Here is a 20,023-nt window from a genome sequence, read left to right on the forward strand (position 1 = left end):
AATCCTCGTCAAATTTTCTCTATACTTCATTCCTCACTTCACCCACCAGCTGACTTACTGCCCAGGAAATAGCCAATCATTTCAAGAAAAAAATCGACACATATTGTCATGAGATCTCCAGCGTCAAGTTATCTGACTACTCAAAACTTTCCTGTTACCACCAAGGAAGTTGCCAAACTCCTTTCCGAGGCTCACCTCATCACCTGTCCCATGGACCCAGTCCCCTCACAATTTCTACGACCCCCTTCCTGCTCTGTCCTAAGCTCTCTAACCCGCATCCTCAACCTTTCCCTCTCCTCCAGCACTGGTTACCCCCATATTTAAAAAAAACCCTCACTGGACCCCACCTGTATGAATAAATGAAGACCCTTCTCCCGGCTCCAGTTGGCCTTCAAGCTTGAACACATTGTCCACAACCGTATGAATTGCCACCTCACTGACAACCTTCTCGATCTTCAATAGTCTGGCTAAAGCCCACAACACTCTACTGAAACTGCCCGACTAAAACTCGCTAACGACCTACTAACTGCTAAAACCAATGGCCATTCCTCGTCAACCAATCCACGTCAACTCTTCTTTACACTTCATTCTTCACTTCACCCACCAGCTGACTTACTGCCCAGGAAATTGCCAATCATTTCAAGAAAAAGATCGACACAATTCGTCATGAGATCTCCAGTGTCAAGTTATCGGACTACTCAAAACTTTCCTGTTACCACCAAGGAAGTTGCCAAACTCCTTTCCGAGGCTCACCTCATCACCTGTCCCATGGACCCAGTCCCCTCACAATTTCTACAACCCCCTTCCTGCTCTGTCCTAAGCTCTCTAACCCGCATCCTCAACCTTTCCCTCTCCTCCGGCACTGGTTACCACCATATTTAAACAAACCCTCACTTGACCCCACCTGTATGAATAAATGAAGACCCTTCTCCCTGCTCCAGTTGGCCTTCAAGCCTCTTGAACACATTGTCCACAATCGTATGAATTGCTACCTCACTGACAACAACCTTCTCGATCTTCTATAGTCTGGCTTCAGCCCACAACATTCCATTGAAACTGCCCGACTACAACTGGCTAACGACCTATTAACTGCTAAAACCAATGGCCATTACTCCATACTTATTCCAACCAATGGCCATTACTCCATGCTCTTGGACCATTTCCTTTGACACAGTTGACCACCCGCTCCTTCTCAATAAACTCCACTCCCTTGGCCTCCAAGACTCTGCTGTCTCCTGGTTCTCCTCCTTACCTATCTCAGTGCACTTTCAGTGTCACCTACAACACCATCTCCTCTGCTCCTCTTCCTCCTCCGATTGCGGTACCATCCATGGGCCCCTTCAATTCTCTCTCTACACCTTCTTCCTTGGCCAGTTGATAACCTCCCATGGCTTCCAATACCACCTCTACACCGATGGCACGCAGACTTGTCTCTCGACTCCTCAGCTCACCCCCTCAATCTCCTCACGTATCATACATTTCCTGAACGACCTATCAGTATCGATGTCACGCCATTTCCTCAGACTCAATGGGGGTCAATTAACTAAAACGGGAGTGCACAAAATGTGGTGCAGCTCTGTATAGCAACCAATCAGCTTCCAGTCAAAGCTTAATGAAATTAGCTGAAGTTAGAAGCTGATTGGCTCTCATGAAGAGCTGCACCAGATTTGGCACTCTCCGGTTTTAGTAAATCAACCTCAGTCTGTCTAAAATCGAACTTGTACTATTTCCTTCGCCCAACACCCCCTCATGACTTTACCATTGAGACCAACGGCGCAACTACTGGTCCCTCCACACATGCCCGGGTGCTAGGTGTACCCTAGACTCTGACCTCTTGGGAATGGGTCGCATTTTGTGGCAGATGACAATTCACAGACCTGACAAGCTGATCACAGCACATGACGGTTCACAGCCCTGACCGGCTGAGCACAGCACATGACGGTTCACAGCCCTAACCGGCTGAGCACAGCACATGACGATTCACAGCCCTAACCGGCTGAGCACAGCACATGACGATTCACAGCCCTGACCGGCTGGCACATGATGGTTCACAGCCCTGACTGGCTGAGCACAGGACATGCCGATTTACAGCCCTGATCAGCTGAGCACAGCACATGACGATTCACAGCCCTGACCGGCTGAGCACAGCACATGACGATTCACAGCCCTGACCGGCTGAGCACAGCACATGACGATTCACAGCCCTGACCGGCTGAGCACAGCACATGACGATTCACAGCCCTGACCGGCTGAGCACAGCACATGACGATTCACAGCCCTGACCGGCTGAGCACAGCACATGACGATTCACAGCCCTGACCGGCTGAGCACAGCACATGACGATTCACAGCCCTGACCGGCTGAGCACAGCACATGACGATTCACAGCCCTGACCGGCTGAGCACAGCACATGACGATTCACAGCCCTGACCGGCTGAGCACAGCACATGACGATTTACAGCCCTGATCGGCTGAGCAAAGCACATGATGCTTCACAGCCCTGACCGGCTGAGCACAGCACATGACAATTCACAGCCCTGACCGGCTGAGCACAGCACATGATGGTTCACAACCCTGACCGGCTCAACACAGCACATGACGGTTCACAGCCCTGACCGGCTGATCACACCACATGATGGTTCACAGCACATGATCGACTGATCACAGCACATGACTATTCACAGCCCTGACCAGCTGATCACAGCACATGATGGTTCACAGCCATGACTGGCTGATCACAGCACATGACCGGCTGATCGCAGCACATGCCGGTCCACAGCGCTGGCCGGCTGAGCGCAGCACATGATGGTTCACAGCCCTGACCGGCTGAGCACAGCACATGACGATTCACAGCCCTGACCGGCTGAGCACAGCACATGATGATTTACAGCCCTGACCGGCTGAGCAAAGCACATGATGCTTCACAGCCCTGACCGGCTGAGCACAGCACATGACAATTCACAGCCCTGACCGGCTGAGCACAGCACATGATGGTTCACAACCCTGACCGGCTCAACACAGCACATGACGGTTCACAGCCCTGACCGGCTGATCACACCACATGATGGTTCACAGCACATGATCGACTGATCACAGCACATGACTATTCACAGCCCTGACCAGCTGATCACAGCACATGATGGTTCACAGCCATGACTGGCTGATCACAGCACATGACCGGCTGATCGCAGCACATGCCGGTCCACAGCGCTGGCCGGCTGAGCGCAGCACATGATGGTTCACAGCCCTGACCAGCTGATCACAGAACATGACGGTTCACAGTCCTAACCGGCTGATCGCAGCACATGATGGTTCACAGCCCTGACCAGCTGATCACAGAACATGACGGTTCACAGTCCTAACCGGCTGATTGCAGCACATGACGGTTCACAGTCCTAACCGGCTGATCGCAGCACATGATGGTTCACAGCCCTGACTGGCTGAACACAGTACATGACAAGTCACAGTCCTGACAGGCTGATCACAGCACATGTCGGTTCACAGCCCTGACCAACTGCTCATAGGACAAGTGAGTTTCAATCTTTCCCTTTGTGTGTAATAAAGAAGAAATGTAACTTCCCCCATCATTGCTGGTTTGGCCACCAGGAAAACCCCACGTGCCAAATTTAACATCCGACTCTTTGCAAAATTTGGTTCTGCAATGCCGATTGGCCAACAGCACACACATCACCAATTCAGTGGAGCCCACATCCTGGAAGATACATTCCATTACCATCAGTCCCCAGTACACTGACCTGCACACAATCAGCACCTTGTAACGTCACACTTACCGGAAGCCAAACTTGTCCATGGCGATGGCAAAATGGCGCGGTTGCTCATAGCAGTGATAGAGATTGCGGTCGTCCATTGGAATGAGATCCACATCACTGAAGATGAAACAGTCGTACTCGGCGTCCTTCATGGCCTCCAGGAAGCCAATGTTCAGGAGTTTGGCGCGATTGAAGGTCTCCTCACCGAACTGTACGGAGAGATCAGGATTTGTGTCAGTCAGGAAAACACAAAGACAGATTTACAGCTTTACCAGCCAGAGATTTTCATCTATGAAGCTCAGAGGACCTTTGACAACATTGCTCACTCTTTATTGGTAAATACAAATCCTGAACATTTCTTCCCCATTTATAAAGCTGCCAATCCCCTTCCCCAGGAACCCCGAAAACTTGGGATCACTGAAACGCCAAACTTTCTGCACCAGCAGCGTAGAAGACTTCTAACCCACCTGAATGAAGGACAATTGCCCCATCATTTCTCTTACCCTTAATTTGGCATAATCTACTATTGTTAATGTAGGGAAAAGAGTTTTCCACGTGGTGGAGTCACCCAGGATTCAGTAGGGAAGATAACATGGGCTGAGGGGAGGGGAGGTGAGATGGGGTGAGGGGAGGTGAGATGGGGTGAGGGGAGAGGAGATGGGGTGAGGGGAGGCGAGATGGGGTGAGGGGATTCGAGATGGGGTGAGGGGAGGTGAGATGGGGTGAGGGGAGGTGAGATGGGGTGAGGGGAGGCGAGATGGGGTGAGGGGAGACGAGATGGGGTGAGGGGAGACGAGATGGGGTGAGGGGAGATGGGGTGAGGGGAGGGGAGGAGAGATGGGGTTAGGGGAGGTGAGATGGGGTTAGAAGAGGGGAGGTGAGATGAGGTGAGGAGAGGTGAGATGGGGTGAGGAGAGGGGAGGTGAGATGAGGAGAGGGAAGGTGAGATGAGGAGAGGGGAGGCGAGATGGGGTGAGAAGAGGCGAGGCGAGATGGGGTGAGAAGAGGAGAGGCAAGATGGGGTGAGGGGAGGCGAGATGGGGTGAGGGGAGGGGAGGCGAGATGGAGTGTGGGGAGGCGAGATGGGGTAAGGGGAGGCGAGATGGGGGGAGGGAAGATGGGGTGAGGGGAGGTGAGATGGGGTGAGGGGAGGCGAGATGGGGGGAGGGGAGGCGAGATGGGGTAAGGGAAGATGAAGAGAAGTGAATCTTCAAGCCTCCAGTCATTGAGGGGGGAATGTGAACACGAAATCCTTCTTTCTGGCACTGGACTGTGACACGGACTCGGGCCTCACGTCAGTAAATCTGGCCCAGGTGTCACTCTGCTATGAAATGACTGACATGTTCTTCAGGATTCTGAGCGCTTCATAGATTGCAGAGATATGGACGTGACCGGCACCTAGAGTACCTCAGACACCCCATTCATTAACAATGAAATAAAAGCCCGATATGTAGTACAGAACCAATCACAATCATTTTATCAAATATGGTCCGTAGACGGTGGATCCTGATTGGCTGGCAGGGATAATGTTCATTGCGATGTATCATGTTCACAGAGTGTCATCTTTATATTGACCAATAAACTGCACTGGGTATTCCCTGTTACACGATCAGACAAGGAAGAGCCGAGGAACTCCAATTGGAGCCGAAGGGAAAAGAACGCTGAGAAATCGCAGAGGACATGGAAGTGATTGCCATATAAAGTGCGGAAAATTCCCATCAACATTCCCAGAGAAACAATGGCAGTAGAGTTGTACCACAGAATGATGGAGTCAGCGGGGGAAGATGGCGATGAGAATGGCGACTCCTTCGATTTAATGTCTCAGATTAGACCATGAAACAAACGTGACCTGGTGATAAACAAATATAATTCCTCTCATTAGGACCATATGGGGTCTCCGGATTTATCCCACGTCTCCGTCTACATTGCCTTCTATCAGCCCGGCAATATCAGAGAGACGAGTGACACCGACACTTCCCATCCGGAGGAAGATTTACTACATTACCCAATTATTATTATTCAGTCTATTACTAGGACTCTCCGGATATAGAGCTATATATTGTATATTGGAACATTGTTATCATTTATTGATTATGATTCATTCTATTTATAGAACTCTCTGGATACATAATTAAATATTGTATATTGTTTGTTATCATGATTTATTATAATTAATTCTATTTCTAGGACGCTCAGTATATAGAGATATATATATCTTGTATATTGCTATTGTGCTCCCATTATTTATTATGATGCGTTCTATTGATACTGCAGGACTCTCTGTATACAGACCTAATGTATATACAGTATCTCCCAGTGAGTCCCCCCCTGCCCCCGACTGTATACAATGTGTATATATATATATATATCTCAGGGGCGAACTGACAACTCATGGGGCCCCCGGACAATGGGGGATCATGGGGCCCCTGTGTCCTTGCCCACACTCAAAGCACACCCAAAAAAAGCCTATAAAAAAGGTACCAGGGGCATTTCATGGGGCCCCCTACTGACCCCGGGCCCTCGGGCAGTGCCCGAGTGCTCGAATGGTCAGTCTGCCCCTGATATATATACACTCACAGTATCTCCCAGAAGTGAATCCCCCCCTCACATATTTGTAAATATTTGATTCTCCCTTTTCATGTGACAACACTGAAGAAATTACACTTTGCTACAATGTGACGTAGTCAGTGTATAGCTTGTATAACATGGAAATTTGATGTCCCCTCAAAATAACTCAACACCCTGCCATTAATGTCTAAAAAAAAAGAAAAGATATAATAAAATATTTACAAAAATCTGCGGGGTGTACTCACTTCTGTGAGATACTGTATATCGTATATTGTTATCATTATTATAATTCATTTTATTTCCAGGACGTTATATTGTATATTGTTATTATTATTCATTCTATTTCTAGGACTTTCTGGATATAGAGCTATATATTGTAACATTGTTACCATTATTTATTAAGATTCATTCTATTTATAGAACTCTCTAGATACATATGTAATATTGTATATTGTTACATTGTTATCATGATTTATTATAATTCATTCTATTTCTAGGACTCTCTGTATATAGAGATATATCTAGCTATTGTGCTCCCATTATTTATTATGACTCATTCTACTGATACTACAGAACTCTCTGTATACAGACCTAATGTATATATATCATATATTGTTATAATTATTTATTATACTTCATTCTATTTATAGAACTCTCTGGATACATACTTAAATATTGTATATTGTTTGTTATCATGATTTATTATAATTAATTCTATTTCTAGGACGCTCAGTATATAGAGATATATATATATCTTGTATATTGCTATTGTGTTACCCATTATTTATTATGACTCATTCTACTGATACTGCAGAACTCTCTGTATATAGACCTACTGTATATATATATATATATATATATATATATATATATATATATATAAAATGTCATATATTGTTATAGTTATTTATTATAATTCATTCTATTTCTAGGACTCTCAGTATATAGAGCTATATATTGTATATTGTTATACTATTATTTATTATAATTAATTCTATTGATAGAGACCTACTGTATATATCATATTACTATAGTGTAATCATTATTAATCATTATTCATTCTGTTTCCAGGACTCTCTGTATACAGACCTATATATTGTTATAGTGTTATTATTTATTATTCATTCTATTTCTAGAACACTCAGTAAATATATATATATTGTATATTGCTGTTGTGCTCCCATTATTTATTATGACACATTCTATTGACACTACAGGACTCTCTGTATACAGACCTAATGTATATATATCATATACTGTTATAATTATTTATTATACTTCATTCTATTTATAGAACTCTCTGGATACATACTTAGATATTGTATATTGTTTGTTATCATGATTTATTATAATTAATTCTATTTCTAGGACGCTCAGTATATAGAGATATATATATATCTTGTATATTGCTATTGTGTTACCCATTATTTATTATGACTCATTCTACTGATACTGCAGAACTCTCTGTATACAGACCTACTGCATATATATATATATATATATATATATATATATATATCTCATATATTGTTATAGTTATTTATTATAATTAATTCTATTGATAGAGACCTACTCTATATATCATATTATTATAGTGTAATCATTATTAATCATTCATTCTGTTTCCAGGACTCTCTGTATACAGACCTATATATTGTATATTATTATTTATTATTCATTCTATTTCTAGAACACTCAGTAAATATATATATATTGTATATTGCAATTGTGCTCCCATTATTTATTATGACACATTCTATTGACACTACAGGACTCTCTGTATACAGAACTACTGTATATAGATCATATATTGTTATATTTCATTCTATTTCTAGGACTCTCTGTATACAGACCTATATATTGTATATTGTTATAGTGTTATTATTTATTATAATTCATTCTATTTCTAGAACGCTCAGTATACAGATATATATATATATATTGTATATTGCTATTGTGCTCCCATTATTTATTATGACGCATTCTATTGCTACTGTAGGACTCTGTATACAGACCTAATGTATATATATCATATATTGTTATAATTCATACTATTTCTAGGTCTCTCTGTATACAGATCTATGTATTGTATATTGTTATGGTATTATTTATTATAACTCATTTTATTTTTAAGGTGCTCTGTATATAGATCTACATACAGTTAGGTCCATATATATTTTGACACAGGCACAATTTTAGTTTTTTTCACGTATTTATCAAAACATATTCAAGATATAGTTTTATAACGGATATAGGCTGAAAGTGCGCACTCTCTGGTGTAATATGAGGGTATGTACAACCACATTCGGGGAAGGGTTTAGGAATTACAGCTCCTAAGAGTAGCCATCCCCCCTTTTTCAAGGGACAAAAAGTAATTGGACAGTTGAATCAAAAGAAGTTTCCTGGCCAGGTGCGGGCTACTCCTTTGTTATTTCTTCATCAATTAAGCAGGTGAAAGGTCTGGAGTTGATTCTAAGTGCGGTATTTGCATTTTGAATCTTTTGCTGTGAACCTACAACATGCGTTCAAAGGAGCTGTCCATGCAAGTGAAACAGGCCATTGTAAGGCTTCAAAAACAAAATAAATCCATTGAAGAGATCGCAGCAACATTAGGAGCGGCAAAATCAACAGTTTGGTACATCCTGAGGAAAGAAGAACGCACTGGTGAGCTCAGTGACATAAAAAGGCATGGATGTCCACGGGAGACAGCAGTGGTGGATGATCGCAGGATCCTCTCTATGGTAAAGAAAAGCCCATTCACAGCATCCAGACAAGTGAAGGACACTCTCCAGGAGGTGGGCGTATCATTGTCAGTCTACAATCAAGAGAGGACTTCACGAGAGCAAATACAGAGGGTTCACCACAAGGTGCAAATACAGAGGGTTCTCCACAAGGTGCAAACCATTCAGAAGTCTGAAGAATAGAAAAGCCAGATTAGACTTTGCCAAAAAACATCTAAAAAAACTGGACCAGTTCTGGAAAAGCATTCTTTGGACGGATGAAACGAAGATAAATCTGTACCAGAATGACGGGAAGAAAGAAGTGTGGAGAAGGCTTGGAATAGCTCATGATCCAAAGCACACAACGTCATCTGTAACACATGGTGGAGGCAGGGTGATGGCATGGGCGGAGGCGGGGTGATGGCATGGGCGCAGGCAGTGTGATGGCATGGGCGGAGATGGTGTGATGGCATGGGCATGCATGGCTTCCAGTGGCACTGGGTCATTGGTGTTTATTGATGATGTAACAGAAGACAGATGCGGCCGGATGAATTCTGCCGTGTTTACAGATATACTGTCAGCCCAGATTCAGCCAAATGCAGCAAAGGTGATTGGACGGCGCTTCACAGTACAGATGGACAATGATCCAAAACACACTGCAAAAGAAACGCAGGAGCTTTGGAAGGAAAAGAAGTGAAATATTCTGCAATGACCGAGTCAATCATCTGATCTCAACCCAATTGAGCATGCATTTCACTTGCTGAAGGCAAAACTAAAGGCAGAAAGACCACCAAACAAAGAACAACTGAAGAGAGCTGCAGTGAGAGCCTGGCAAAGCATCAGAAAGGAGGAAACCCAGTCTTTGGTAGTGTCCATAGGTTCCAGACTTCAGGCAAAGCATGAGAAAGGAGGAAACCTAGTCTTTGGTAGTGTCCATGGGTTCCGGACTTCAGGCAAAGCATGAGAAAGGAGGAAACCCAGTCTTTGGTCATGTCCATGGGTTTCGGACTTCAGGCAAAGCATCAGAAAGAAGGAAATCCAGTTTTTGGTCATGCCCATGGGTTCCAGACTTCAGGCAAAGCATCAGAAAGGAGGAAACCCAGTCTTTGGTCATGTCCATGGGTTCCGGACTTCAGGCAAAGCATCAGAAAGGAGGAAACCCAGTCTTTGGTCATGTCCATGGGTTCCAGACTTCAGGCAGTTATTGCCAGTAAAGGATTCACAGCAAAATATTAAAAATGAACATCTTCTTGATGCAAACTGTTGTATTTCCTACACTGTTCACCTGATTTGGATATAAATACCCTCAAATTAAAGCTGACAGTCTGCCATTAAAGCTCATCTTGTTTGTTTCATTTCAAATCCATTGTGGTGGTGTATAGAGCCAAAAATGTTAGAATTGCGTCGATGTCCCAATATTTATGGACCTGACTGTACATCCCAGAATAGTTTGCTCCCAAGCAAGACAAACAATAGAACAATGGGATGCAGCCACATAACACCAAACAATTCACAACCCCCACACCACCTATCTCCTAGACATGTCTACACAATATTAGAACAGATCACCCTGTACCCCTAACAGGCACAGGGTGACTTACACATAAGAGGGATATAGGGAGCTGAGACGGGTCTCCCCACCTCCTCTCCAAAGTGAGCTGGGTTCCATGGGCCCCCCACCCAAAGTTACTCCCATCACAAAGTTAATACCCACTATCAGTTCCATCACGCACCTTCGTGGAAAATCGTTTGTCCAATTTTTTTATAGTGTTACTAAACCCACAACAGTAAAATCAGTCTGTAGATGCAGTAAAGCGTGCTTGTTATACTCACTGCGGAACCTAAGGGGTTAATCCTCTGTACTCTGTTAAAAGGCTGTTTGATCCTGTCTTCTCTGATCCTCCCCTTCTTCCAGTGCCCCCCTTATCTCCTGATATGACATATCGTGTGGAGTCACTCTGCACATGCTCAGTTTGGTGAGTATTACTAGAGAGTTTTGTTTTTTTTCTTGGGATAGTGCATGTCATCAGCGCAGGGTCAATCAGTGCCATCCAGACAGGACAAGGGTCCTGCATCCTCCTAGAACAGAATGAACACTCTTCCTACAAGTTGTAACCAGTGCTCTGCTGAAGTCACAAGACTGCTCTATACAGCTGATGAGAAAAGGTATTTAGCAGTTTATATTTAATAAATAATTGCATTTTCTATTTATTTTCTATTTTTCTCTGTTTTTGATGCAGAAAAAAAGCAGCTAGAAACGCATGGAGTGTGAACTGGCCCTCAAAGAACACTCAGGGACCCTCCAAATTCTGACATACTAAATCTAAGGGCCCTGTGTCCTTGGCATGCTGAGAATTGTAGTTCCCTAGAAGTTGCAGGACTCCAGGAGGACTCTCTATACCCCCCTATTAGAGGGATTAGAAGAAATCAAAGCCACGGAGGCGGTCACACGAAGGACGCAGGCAGCTGAATGAGACAAAGCGAGCCGAACCCGCGACACGCCGCCAACAATTCTCATTTGAATGCGCGGCGGTGGTGAAGGGGGACACGGATATGATAGAAAGGGATTAATTAGCTTTTTTAATTATGAATTGAAATAGGTAAAAGACGAACGTAATTTACATTTCAATCTCGGCGAAAGTCATCCGCAACTGACAGAGACCATTTAGCTCCCCGCCCGGAGCCGCCAATGGCGCAGGAATCAGAGCGGAGGCATTGTGCGCTCTCGCAGCTCGCGGCTCTTCAATCGCAAGCTTTGAGCCAAATGAGAATCGCCGGGATAATAGCCGGAGATGCGTCGCTCTGTTCGCTTGCAGGCGCCAATTGATGTGCTGCCATTTATCGGACGGCGGCGGAAATGTGCGGGGAATTTCATTTTGATTTCTCGTCTCGGAGAAATCTCGTCTCGTTTCCGCATATTTAAACAGCTGACCAGCCGAGGCGATCTTCTGTGGAACCGCTTGGGAGGGAGAGATGTCATCTGTCATGGCGGATAATGAGTTTGTGGTAAATGTTCAATGAATGAGACACAGAAAGGTGAAGACGAGGAAATAGGGGCTCATTCACACCAGGTCCGGCATTTTGCGCGCTGCGGTGTTCTTCAGAGCAGCCTTTCTCATGCAGGGTGCCATGTGGGCAGCACAATGGTTAAATGGTTAGCACTTCTGCCTGGCAGTACTAGGGCCGTAGGATCGAATCCCAACTACGACACCACCTGCCTGGAGTTTGCATGTTCTCTCTGTGCCTGAGTGGGTTTCCTCCCACACTCCAAAGACATGCTGGTAGGTTAACTGGCTCCTATCTAAATTAGCCCTAGTAAGTGTATGTATGAATCGCTTCTCAGCCTTTTGGCTAAGATCAAGTGTAGTATCAGCAGGGGCGGACTGACAACTCATGAGGCCCCCGGGCAATAGGGGATCATGGTGCCCCTGTGTCCTTGCCCAAACTTAAAAAAGCCTATGAAAAAGGTACCAGGGGAATCTCATGGGGCCCCCTACTGACATCGGGCCCTCGGGCAATGCCCAAGTTTCCAGATGGTCAGTCCGCTCCTGAGTATCAGTGATTGGGAGAGGGAATACCGGTGCCTCCTGTTGGGTGGGGGCGCTGGTTAGCACTTCTGATGGAATATGGTGAGAGTGGTGGGGAAGCCTTTTCCTCCGGGGTTGATTCTGATCTGGTGTACCAGGCTTGTCCCCAGTCATCTGTCATGGTGGATAGTGAGTTTGTAGTAAATGTCCAATCTCCTGCTGAATGAGATACAGAAAGGTGAAGACATTATAGAGGAAATAGGGGCTCATTCACACCAGATCTGGCATTTTGCGGGCCGCGGTGTTCTTCAGAGCAGCCTATCTCATGCAGGGTGCCATGTGGGCAGCACAATGGTTAAATGGTTAGCTCTTCCACCTTGCAGTACTCGGGTCGTCGGTTCCAATCCCAACCATGGCACCACCTGCCTGGAGTTTGCATGTCCTCCCTGTGCGGGTTTCCTTCAGGTACTCTGGTTTCCTCCTACACTTCAAAGACATGCTGGTAGGTTAACTGGCTCCTGTCTAAATTGGCCCTAGTATGTGTATGTATGAATCGCTCCTTGGCCTTTTGGCTAAGATCAAGTGTAGTATCAGTTTTCGGGAATGTAGGTGCCTCCTGTTGGGTGGGGGCGCTGGTTAGTACTTCTTCTGATGGAAAGGTGAGAGTGGTGGAGGAGTCTTTTCCTCCGGGGTTGATTCTGGCCCGGTGCACCAGGCTTGTCCCCGGAGGTAGGCAAGGCTCTCCCTAAGCTAAGTTCTGATGCCTTCCTGGTTGGGATGGGGCTGCTCTGGTCTGGCCGGGCTGAGAAAGAAGCCCGCGGTGCATGTGCTCCTGGAGTGGCAATCGCTTCTCGGCCTTTTGGCTAAGATCAAGTGTAGTATCGACCTTGCCTTTAGGGGTGTCCCGGCTTCCAGCTAGGACGTTGAGAAACACTTGTATCTATCCAAGCCATTTGGTCTGTGTGGGGTACCCTCTTCTCGGCCTTGTAGGATCGTCGATTAAATTCGGCTTCACCTACTTGCTGCTATTGGGTTTGAGGCTTAGCCCCCACACAGAACGAGTTTGTGATCTTCCCCCCCCTTGTTCACTCTGCGTTACTACCTCCGGGCAGTAGACGCTCAATAGCCTTTTCAAAGGCTAAGCAAGCGAGAGTGAAGCCGCCGAGGAAGGAGAAGGAACCCGACCAAGATCTCTGGGAAGCCCTCCTGAGAACTCCTCTGCGCCAAGATGGGGAAGAAACAGACCGCGAAGAAGCCACAGAACGCCACCACCGCCAAGACCCCGGGAGAAGCCCCCTCCGCCTCCACCTCCACCCCAGACCGCTCCGGCCCTGCAGACGGTCTCCCTCCCTTGGAGCCCTGGATGAAGCAGACAGTCGTGCTGCGGCTGAAAGAGGTGGACGGCAGAATCCCGGAGATGACCCCGGAAGTCTTTGGCAAGAAAATGATCCTTGAACAAGGATTTAGCAAAGCAGAGACCCTGTCGGTGCAGTCATTCGTGAAAGGTTTGTTCCTGGTCACATTTGTCTCCCTACAGGTGTGCAGAAGGTACTGGGAGGCAGTGAAGACCGCTGGACCCGACTCCCTCTTCCGAAAGTTCGCTGCGAACTCTCCCATTCAAAGGGACGAAAGAAGGATCACGGTGTCCATGAGGAACCCTCACGTCCCCGGCAGAGACATAGCCACCTACCTCCAAAGGTTTTGTGTCGTGTTGAAGGACCCAGTCCGGATACTAGACACCAACGGCTTCTGGACTGGTAAGTGGGCCGTGTTTTGCAGGCTACTAAGGGATCGTCCCGCTGGAGATCTCCAACACCTGCAACAATGCTTCTCCCTGGGATCGTCATCAGGACTCCTACACTACCCAGACCTACCCCAGTCATGCCGCAAGTGCGGCCAGCCGGGGCACGAGGGTAAGGAATGCAGTGTGCTTTCTTGTAGGTTCTGTAGGTCTGCAGGTCACGAGACCAAGGATTGCCCAAGGTCCAGAACCTGCAACCTCTGTGGACGGTCCGAGCACGTCTACAGAGACTGCCCAGAAAGAAGCAGGACGTACGCCGGGGCCCTGAGCAAGGGCCCGGCCACCAAACCAGCGCCACAAAAGCCTCCAAAGGACCCGGGTAAGAGGAACCCCCCCCAGACCCCAGGTACCCCTGCCCCTGGTCCCCCTGCCCCTGCCCCTGGCCCCCCCGCCCCTGGCCCCCCTGCCCCTGCCCCTGGCCCCCCCCCCCTGGTCCCCCTGCCCCTGCCCCCCCTGCCCCTGGTCCCCCTGCCCCTGCCCCCCCTGCCCCTGGTCCCCCCGCCCCCGGCCCCCCCTGCCCCTGGCCCCCCTGCCCCTGCCCCTGGTCCCTCTGTCCCGGCCTCCGGCCCCTCGGCCCCTGGTCCCCCTGCCCCTACCCCCCCTTGCCCCCCTGCCCCTGCCCCACCCCCCCCGGACCTGTCCTCCCAGGAGGACTTCCCGCCCCTTCCCCCTGTCACCCCTGTCAGCAACTCTGCGGCGGGGTACAGGAAGCGGAAGAAGGAGCAGGCCAGCCCGGCGGCGGAGGACATCTCCTCTGCCACCAAGCGGCCTGCCGTCCTCCAGAATGCCGCAGGCCCCGACCCCGTGGGGGAGGACCTCGACACGCTGGAGGAAGAAGAGGTGGAGGAAGAGATGGCTATGACCCAGTCGGAACCAGATCTCTCCACCGACTTCAATGAGGTCCTCAACGAGGTCCTCAATCAGATTGGTCTGGGCCAGGACACCTGTCAGGCTGCAGAGGTCACAGAGGTCGCCCCCCCTCCCCAGGGGAGGTAAGCACAGCCCCTGCCGACTAACCCCTTCATCTCTTTCCCATGATGGCTGAGATATCTATCTTTTCCATTAATGTGAGGAGCATAAAGGACGTGTCTAGGAGGCAGACTGTGCTGACCTTTCTTTCCACACAGCAGAGTGATGTGTACATGCTTCAGGAGTGCGCACTTCCCCCTCTGAGGAGGTACACTCATTTGTCCTCCCAGTGGACCCATGGTCCCTCCTACTGGTCTGGGGGTGGCGATTGCAAGTCCGCAGGGGTCGCGGTTCTTATCAGGGGAGGACGTTTCACTGTTGACTCCGTCCATGAGCTCGTCTGTGGCCGCCTTCTGGTCATAGATGGTTCGTGGGCGGGGGAGCCCGTTAGGCTCATCAACGTGTACGCCCCCCCGGAGAAGAACGCGCGGCTGGAACTTTTCCAAACCCTGCGGACGCAACTCGCCACAACGAGAACAGTAGTAATCGGCGGTGATTTTAACTGTCCGATAGAGGAGGATGGGCGCAGCTCCAGCATGTACGCAAAACTCGATGCCACCTCGAAGCTGCTCCGGGAGATGATTGCAGAGGCCTCCCTGCGAGACGCAGTGGGATCCGTGGGGCGCGGTTCCGTGAACTACTCATGGAGCCGCCCCGATGGATCTGTGCGCTCCAGGATTGACTTTGTGCTCACCTCCAGGGCAATCAGGCACCGCGGGTTCTCCATGGTTCCCTGCTTTTTCTCTGACCACAGGGCCATTCACTTTCAAGGTGATCTGGGAGAGGGCTTTGCCCCGGGCCCAGGCTCCTGGAAGCTGAATTGCACCCTGCTGGGCGATGAGGAACTGCTAGCGGAGCTCAGGGAAATCTACGGTGCCTGGCGAGAGGAGAAGTCTTTCTTTCCCAAGGTCAGCGACTGGTGGGAGTTCGTGAAAGTCAAGCTGCGCAGCTTCTTTCAGGCCAGGGGACGCCAGCAAGTGTGTGCCAGGAGGAAGGAACTCAGGAGGCTGCAGCGTCAGCTGCAGTCCCTGCAGGACCTTCATCACTGTGGCTGGGACGTGAGGCAAGACCTGGAGGACACCAAGAAGTGCTTGAAAAAGCACTTTGAGGAAGAATCCAGGCACATTGTCTTCCGTGCCAAGGTGGAGCATCTCGAGAAAGGTGAGAAGTGTAACTCTTTCTTTTTCAGGAAACTCCACTCAGGACACACACCCCTGTCGGAGCTGCGTGACAAGACTGGAACACTCCAGAAGGGGAAGGAGGCCGTGATGGAAGTGGTCAGCGACTACTACTCCGACCTCTACTCCCCTAAAGAAACAAACTCGGAAGCGGCCGACAGGTTCTTGTCAGGTATCTCTAACACTATTGATCCTGCAGGTTTGTCGGCCACCAACGCCCCCTTGACGTTGGAGGAGCTGCACTCTGCCGCTAAATCCTTTAGGCAAGGCAGGACCCCGGGCTGCGACGGTCTCCCAGCGGAGCTCTATGTAGCGCTGTGGGATCTCGTGGGCCCGGACCTGCTCGAGCTGTACGAGGAGATGGTGGTGGAGGGCAAGATGCCTCCTTCATTGAGGGAGGGGATGATCACGATCCTGTACAAGCGTAAGGGGGAGAGATGTGACTTGAAAAATTGGCGTCCCATCTCTCTTCTGAACGTGGACTACAAGATCCTCGCCAAGGTCATGGCGAACAGACTGAAGGCTGTCATCGGACAGATCATCAACCCGGATCAGACTTGTGGCATTCCTGGCCGCAGGATTGCGGACAGCCTAGCGCTTGTCCGGGACACGGTCCAATACATCAAGGACCGCCGTGTGCACGCGGCCCTGGTCAGTCTTGATCAGGAGAAGGCCTTTGACCGTGTCTCCCATGGGTTTATGTGCAGAGCCCTGCGCAGGTTTGGTCTCGGGGAAATGTTTTGTTCATATGTTGACATCATGTATAATGACATCTGTAGTTCCGTGCAGGTGAACGGCTGGAAGACTGACCCCTTCCCGGTTCTCTCCGGGGTCAGACAAGGCTGTCCTCTCTCACCTCTGCTTTTTGTTTGCTGTATAGAGCTCTTCGCCGAATGCATCAGACGGAATCCAGAGATCGGGGGAATCACCGCACCGGGACCAGACAGACGGGAAGTGAAGTGCTCGCTCTACATGGACGACGTGACGGTGTTCTGTGCCAACCAGCGCTCCATCGACCTGCTCGTCCAGACCTGCGAGGACTTCGACCAAGCTTCGGGGGCAAAGGTCAACTGCGGGAAGTCGGAAGTCATGCTCTTCGGAAAGTGGTTCCTGCCTTCTTCTGCATCCATGCCCTTTGGCATCAAGACAGACTTCATGAAGATTTTGGGAGTTTGGTTTGGTGCCGAGGGCGCAGCCCTGAAGTCTTGGGAGGAGAGACTGGCCAAGATGCGCCAAAAGTTTGGACTCTGGAGCCTCAGAGACCTCACCATCGAAGGGAAGACACTGGTACTCCGCAGCGAGATTCTCCCTGTGTTGCAGTACCTCGCCCAGGCCTGGCCCCCCCGGGTCAACACCTGCAAGGCCATCACCAGGGCGGTGTTTCACTTCATCTGGGGCTCCAAGATGGACAGAGTGAAGCGGGCAGTCATGTTCAAGGAACCCCTCAAGGGCGGTAAGGGCGTGCCCGACATCGCCACCCAGCTGAGGGTGTTCTTTGCTTGCAACTGCGTCCGCAGAACTTTGCCAAGACGGACTACGGACTCTGGCGGGAACGCAATGTCTCGCTTCTTCCTGTTGCCTCTCTGGAGGTCCCTGGGGTGGGACACTTGGGATAGTTCCATCCCCTACAACTGGGACACTCCTTGGTTCTACTTGGATACCTTCAAGTTCATCAGGGAGCAAGGGCTGCAGGGAGTCAAGCCGGACTTGTGGAAGCCAAAGACGATCTACAAGCTCATCCGAGCCAGCGACATTTTGGAGTCGGTTCCAGGCCTGCCTTCAGACACCTGCAAGGTGGTCTGGAGGAATGTTTCTTCCAACATCCTCACCAACAGGCACAAAGACCTGGCATGGATGGCTATCCAGGGGGGACTGCCTCTCAGGACATTTATGCATGCCAGGAACCTGAGCAGATACAGACACTGCCCCTTCTGCATCATCCATGAGGAAACGTCGTACCACGTTTTCTGGGAGTGCTCATTTGCTCAGGCCCTGTTGGGGGCCCTGGAACCTGAACTCAAGGACTTTGTGCCACAGACAGCCATCACTCACTTTGGGGTGTTGAATGGACTATTCTGTGGACCTTTTTCTTTGGAGGACATTGACGGCGCCTGGCGGGTGCTGTGCTGTTTTAAGGACGCTTTATGGTGCGCCAGAAAGCGCCTCATCCACCAGCGGGAGAGGATGTCCATTGAGGACTGCCGCAGACTGATCCTCAGTCTGCTCAGAGACTATTCCTTGTTGGACTTTAAGGAGGAAGAGGACGTCTGAAGATTTCCCCCTTCCCCCTACTCCCCCTTGCGTGTCTTTGTCCCTTCAATAAAGCTTCGGGCCTGTGTTTCCCCCTTCCCTCCCCTTCCCCCCCCCACACACCCGATGCCTATTGTTGATAGTGTTTTTCAGTTATCGTTTTCGTGCATGACATAGTGACTAGGAAATGTATATCGTATTAGGATGCTACAGTTTTTGGGGTAAGCGGCGTCATGCATGACGTGGTGATCCGGGGGTTCATCCTCTGTGCACATCACGTCAGGCATCATACCGCTGAGCGAATGTATTTATTTGCCTGAATGTATTTATCGTATGTTTGGAACTGTATTGCTATGTGGTGCGCTGCGTCGCAGTACAGGGTGAGATGTACCCCGATTACACGTAACATGTTGTTTTTGATGCTTCTGCAATAAAAGTATCTTTTCAATCAAAAAATCGCTTCTCGGCCTTTTGGCTAAGATCAAGTGTAGTATCTGTTCTTATCAGTGTCCAGTGGGGGTGCTCCCGACCATTCTAGCTTTGCGGGGATGGTTGTTGTATAGTACCCTCACTGGAATGATGGGGGTCCGGAAGGCTAGTACCGGAGGGACAGAAACCGGGGAGCACCACGAGTTAAGCTGGGGCCCCGGGAGTAATTCCTCTGGGAAGACTGGAAAGACCCAGTACCTCCTGATTTGGACGGATCTACCTTGGTCTGGCCAGGGGCTGGGGACGCAAAAAGTCCGCAAACTCAGTGCCCCCTGGGGAAGACGCTCTCAGGGGTGTCACTAGTAACACTTGGGTGTGGGACCCCACGGTGTGAAGATGACACATGGTCACTGTTTTTCACCTCTTTTTGCACAGCGCCCTAAGGACCAGGCCTTTTGGCTAAGTTCAGGGCAATTTTTGCTACGGGCCTCAGGGCCTGGTCTGTGCACGATTCGGCACGGTACCACTTTTTTATTTTTTCTTTCTCTTATCCCTGATCCCTAGAGGACTCTTCTCCGGGAGAGTCCCCTTGCCTAGTACTGAATGTCCGGCTTCGGCTGGGCATAGGGAACGGTGGTCCACCAGGCCTTTTGGCCAGGAGGACCAAGTGGGAACCTTGTCCCCGTCAGGAGCTTCGTGCCCCGGGGGATCAGGGTAAGCGGTCCAAGCCCCTTTTGGGGTAGGACACAGCACACCCCTAAGTGTACTTTTTGTGTGGTGTTTTTGCACTTGCACTTTTTTGTGAATCACT

At 49.1% G+C, this 20,023-nt stretch overlaps 1 protein-coding gene and 3 pseudogenes across 1 annotated transcript in view; 3 read left to right on the forward strand and 1 right to left on the reverse strand.

The window, feature by feature from the left end:
• LOC149434843 (beta-1,4-galactosyltransferase 2-like) overlaps positions 1 to 20,023 on the reverse strand; it is a 73,091-nt gene that overhangs the window by 31,643 nt on the left and 21,425 nt on the right. Inside the window, exon 2 of the mRNA XM_089663315.1 lies at positions 3,792 to 3,979. Within this exon, the coding sequence (XP_089519441.1) occupies positions 3,792 to 3,979 (188 nt within the window). The remainder of the gene's footprint in view (positions 1 to 3,791; positions 3,980 to 20,023) is intronic.
• LOC149434844 (U2 spliceosomal RNA) lies at positions 12,390 to 12,606 on the forward strand (annotated as a pseudogene).
• On the forward strand, positions 13,429 to 13,634 carry LOC149434845 (U2 spliceosomal RNA; annotated as a pseudogene).
• Positions 19,239 to 19,354, forward strand: LOC149434846 (U2 spliceosomal RNA; annotated as a pseudogene).

This window comes from Staurois parvus, unplaced genomic scaffold (assembly GCF_062004578.1).
Source record: "Staurois parvus isolate SC_StPar_1 unplaced genomic scaffold, SC_StPar_1.0 ptg001658l, whole genome shotgun sequence".
In the NCBI taxonomy this organism is placed as follows: Eukaryota; Metazoa; Chordata; class Amphibia; order Anura; family Ranidae; genus Staurois; species Staurois parvus.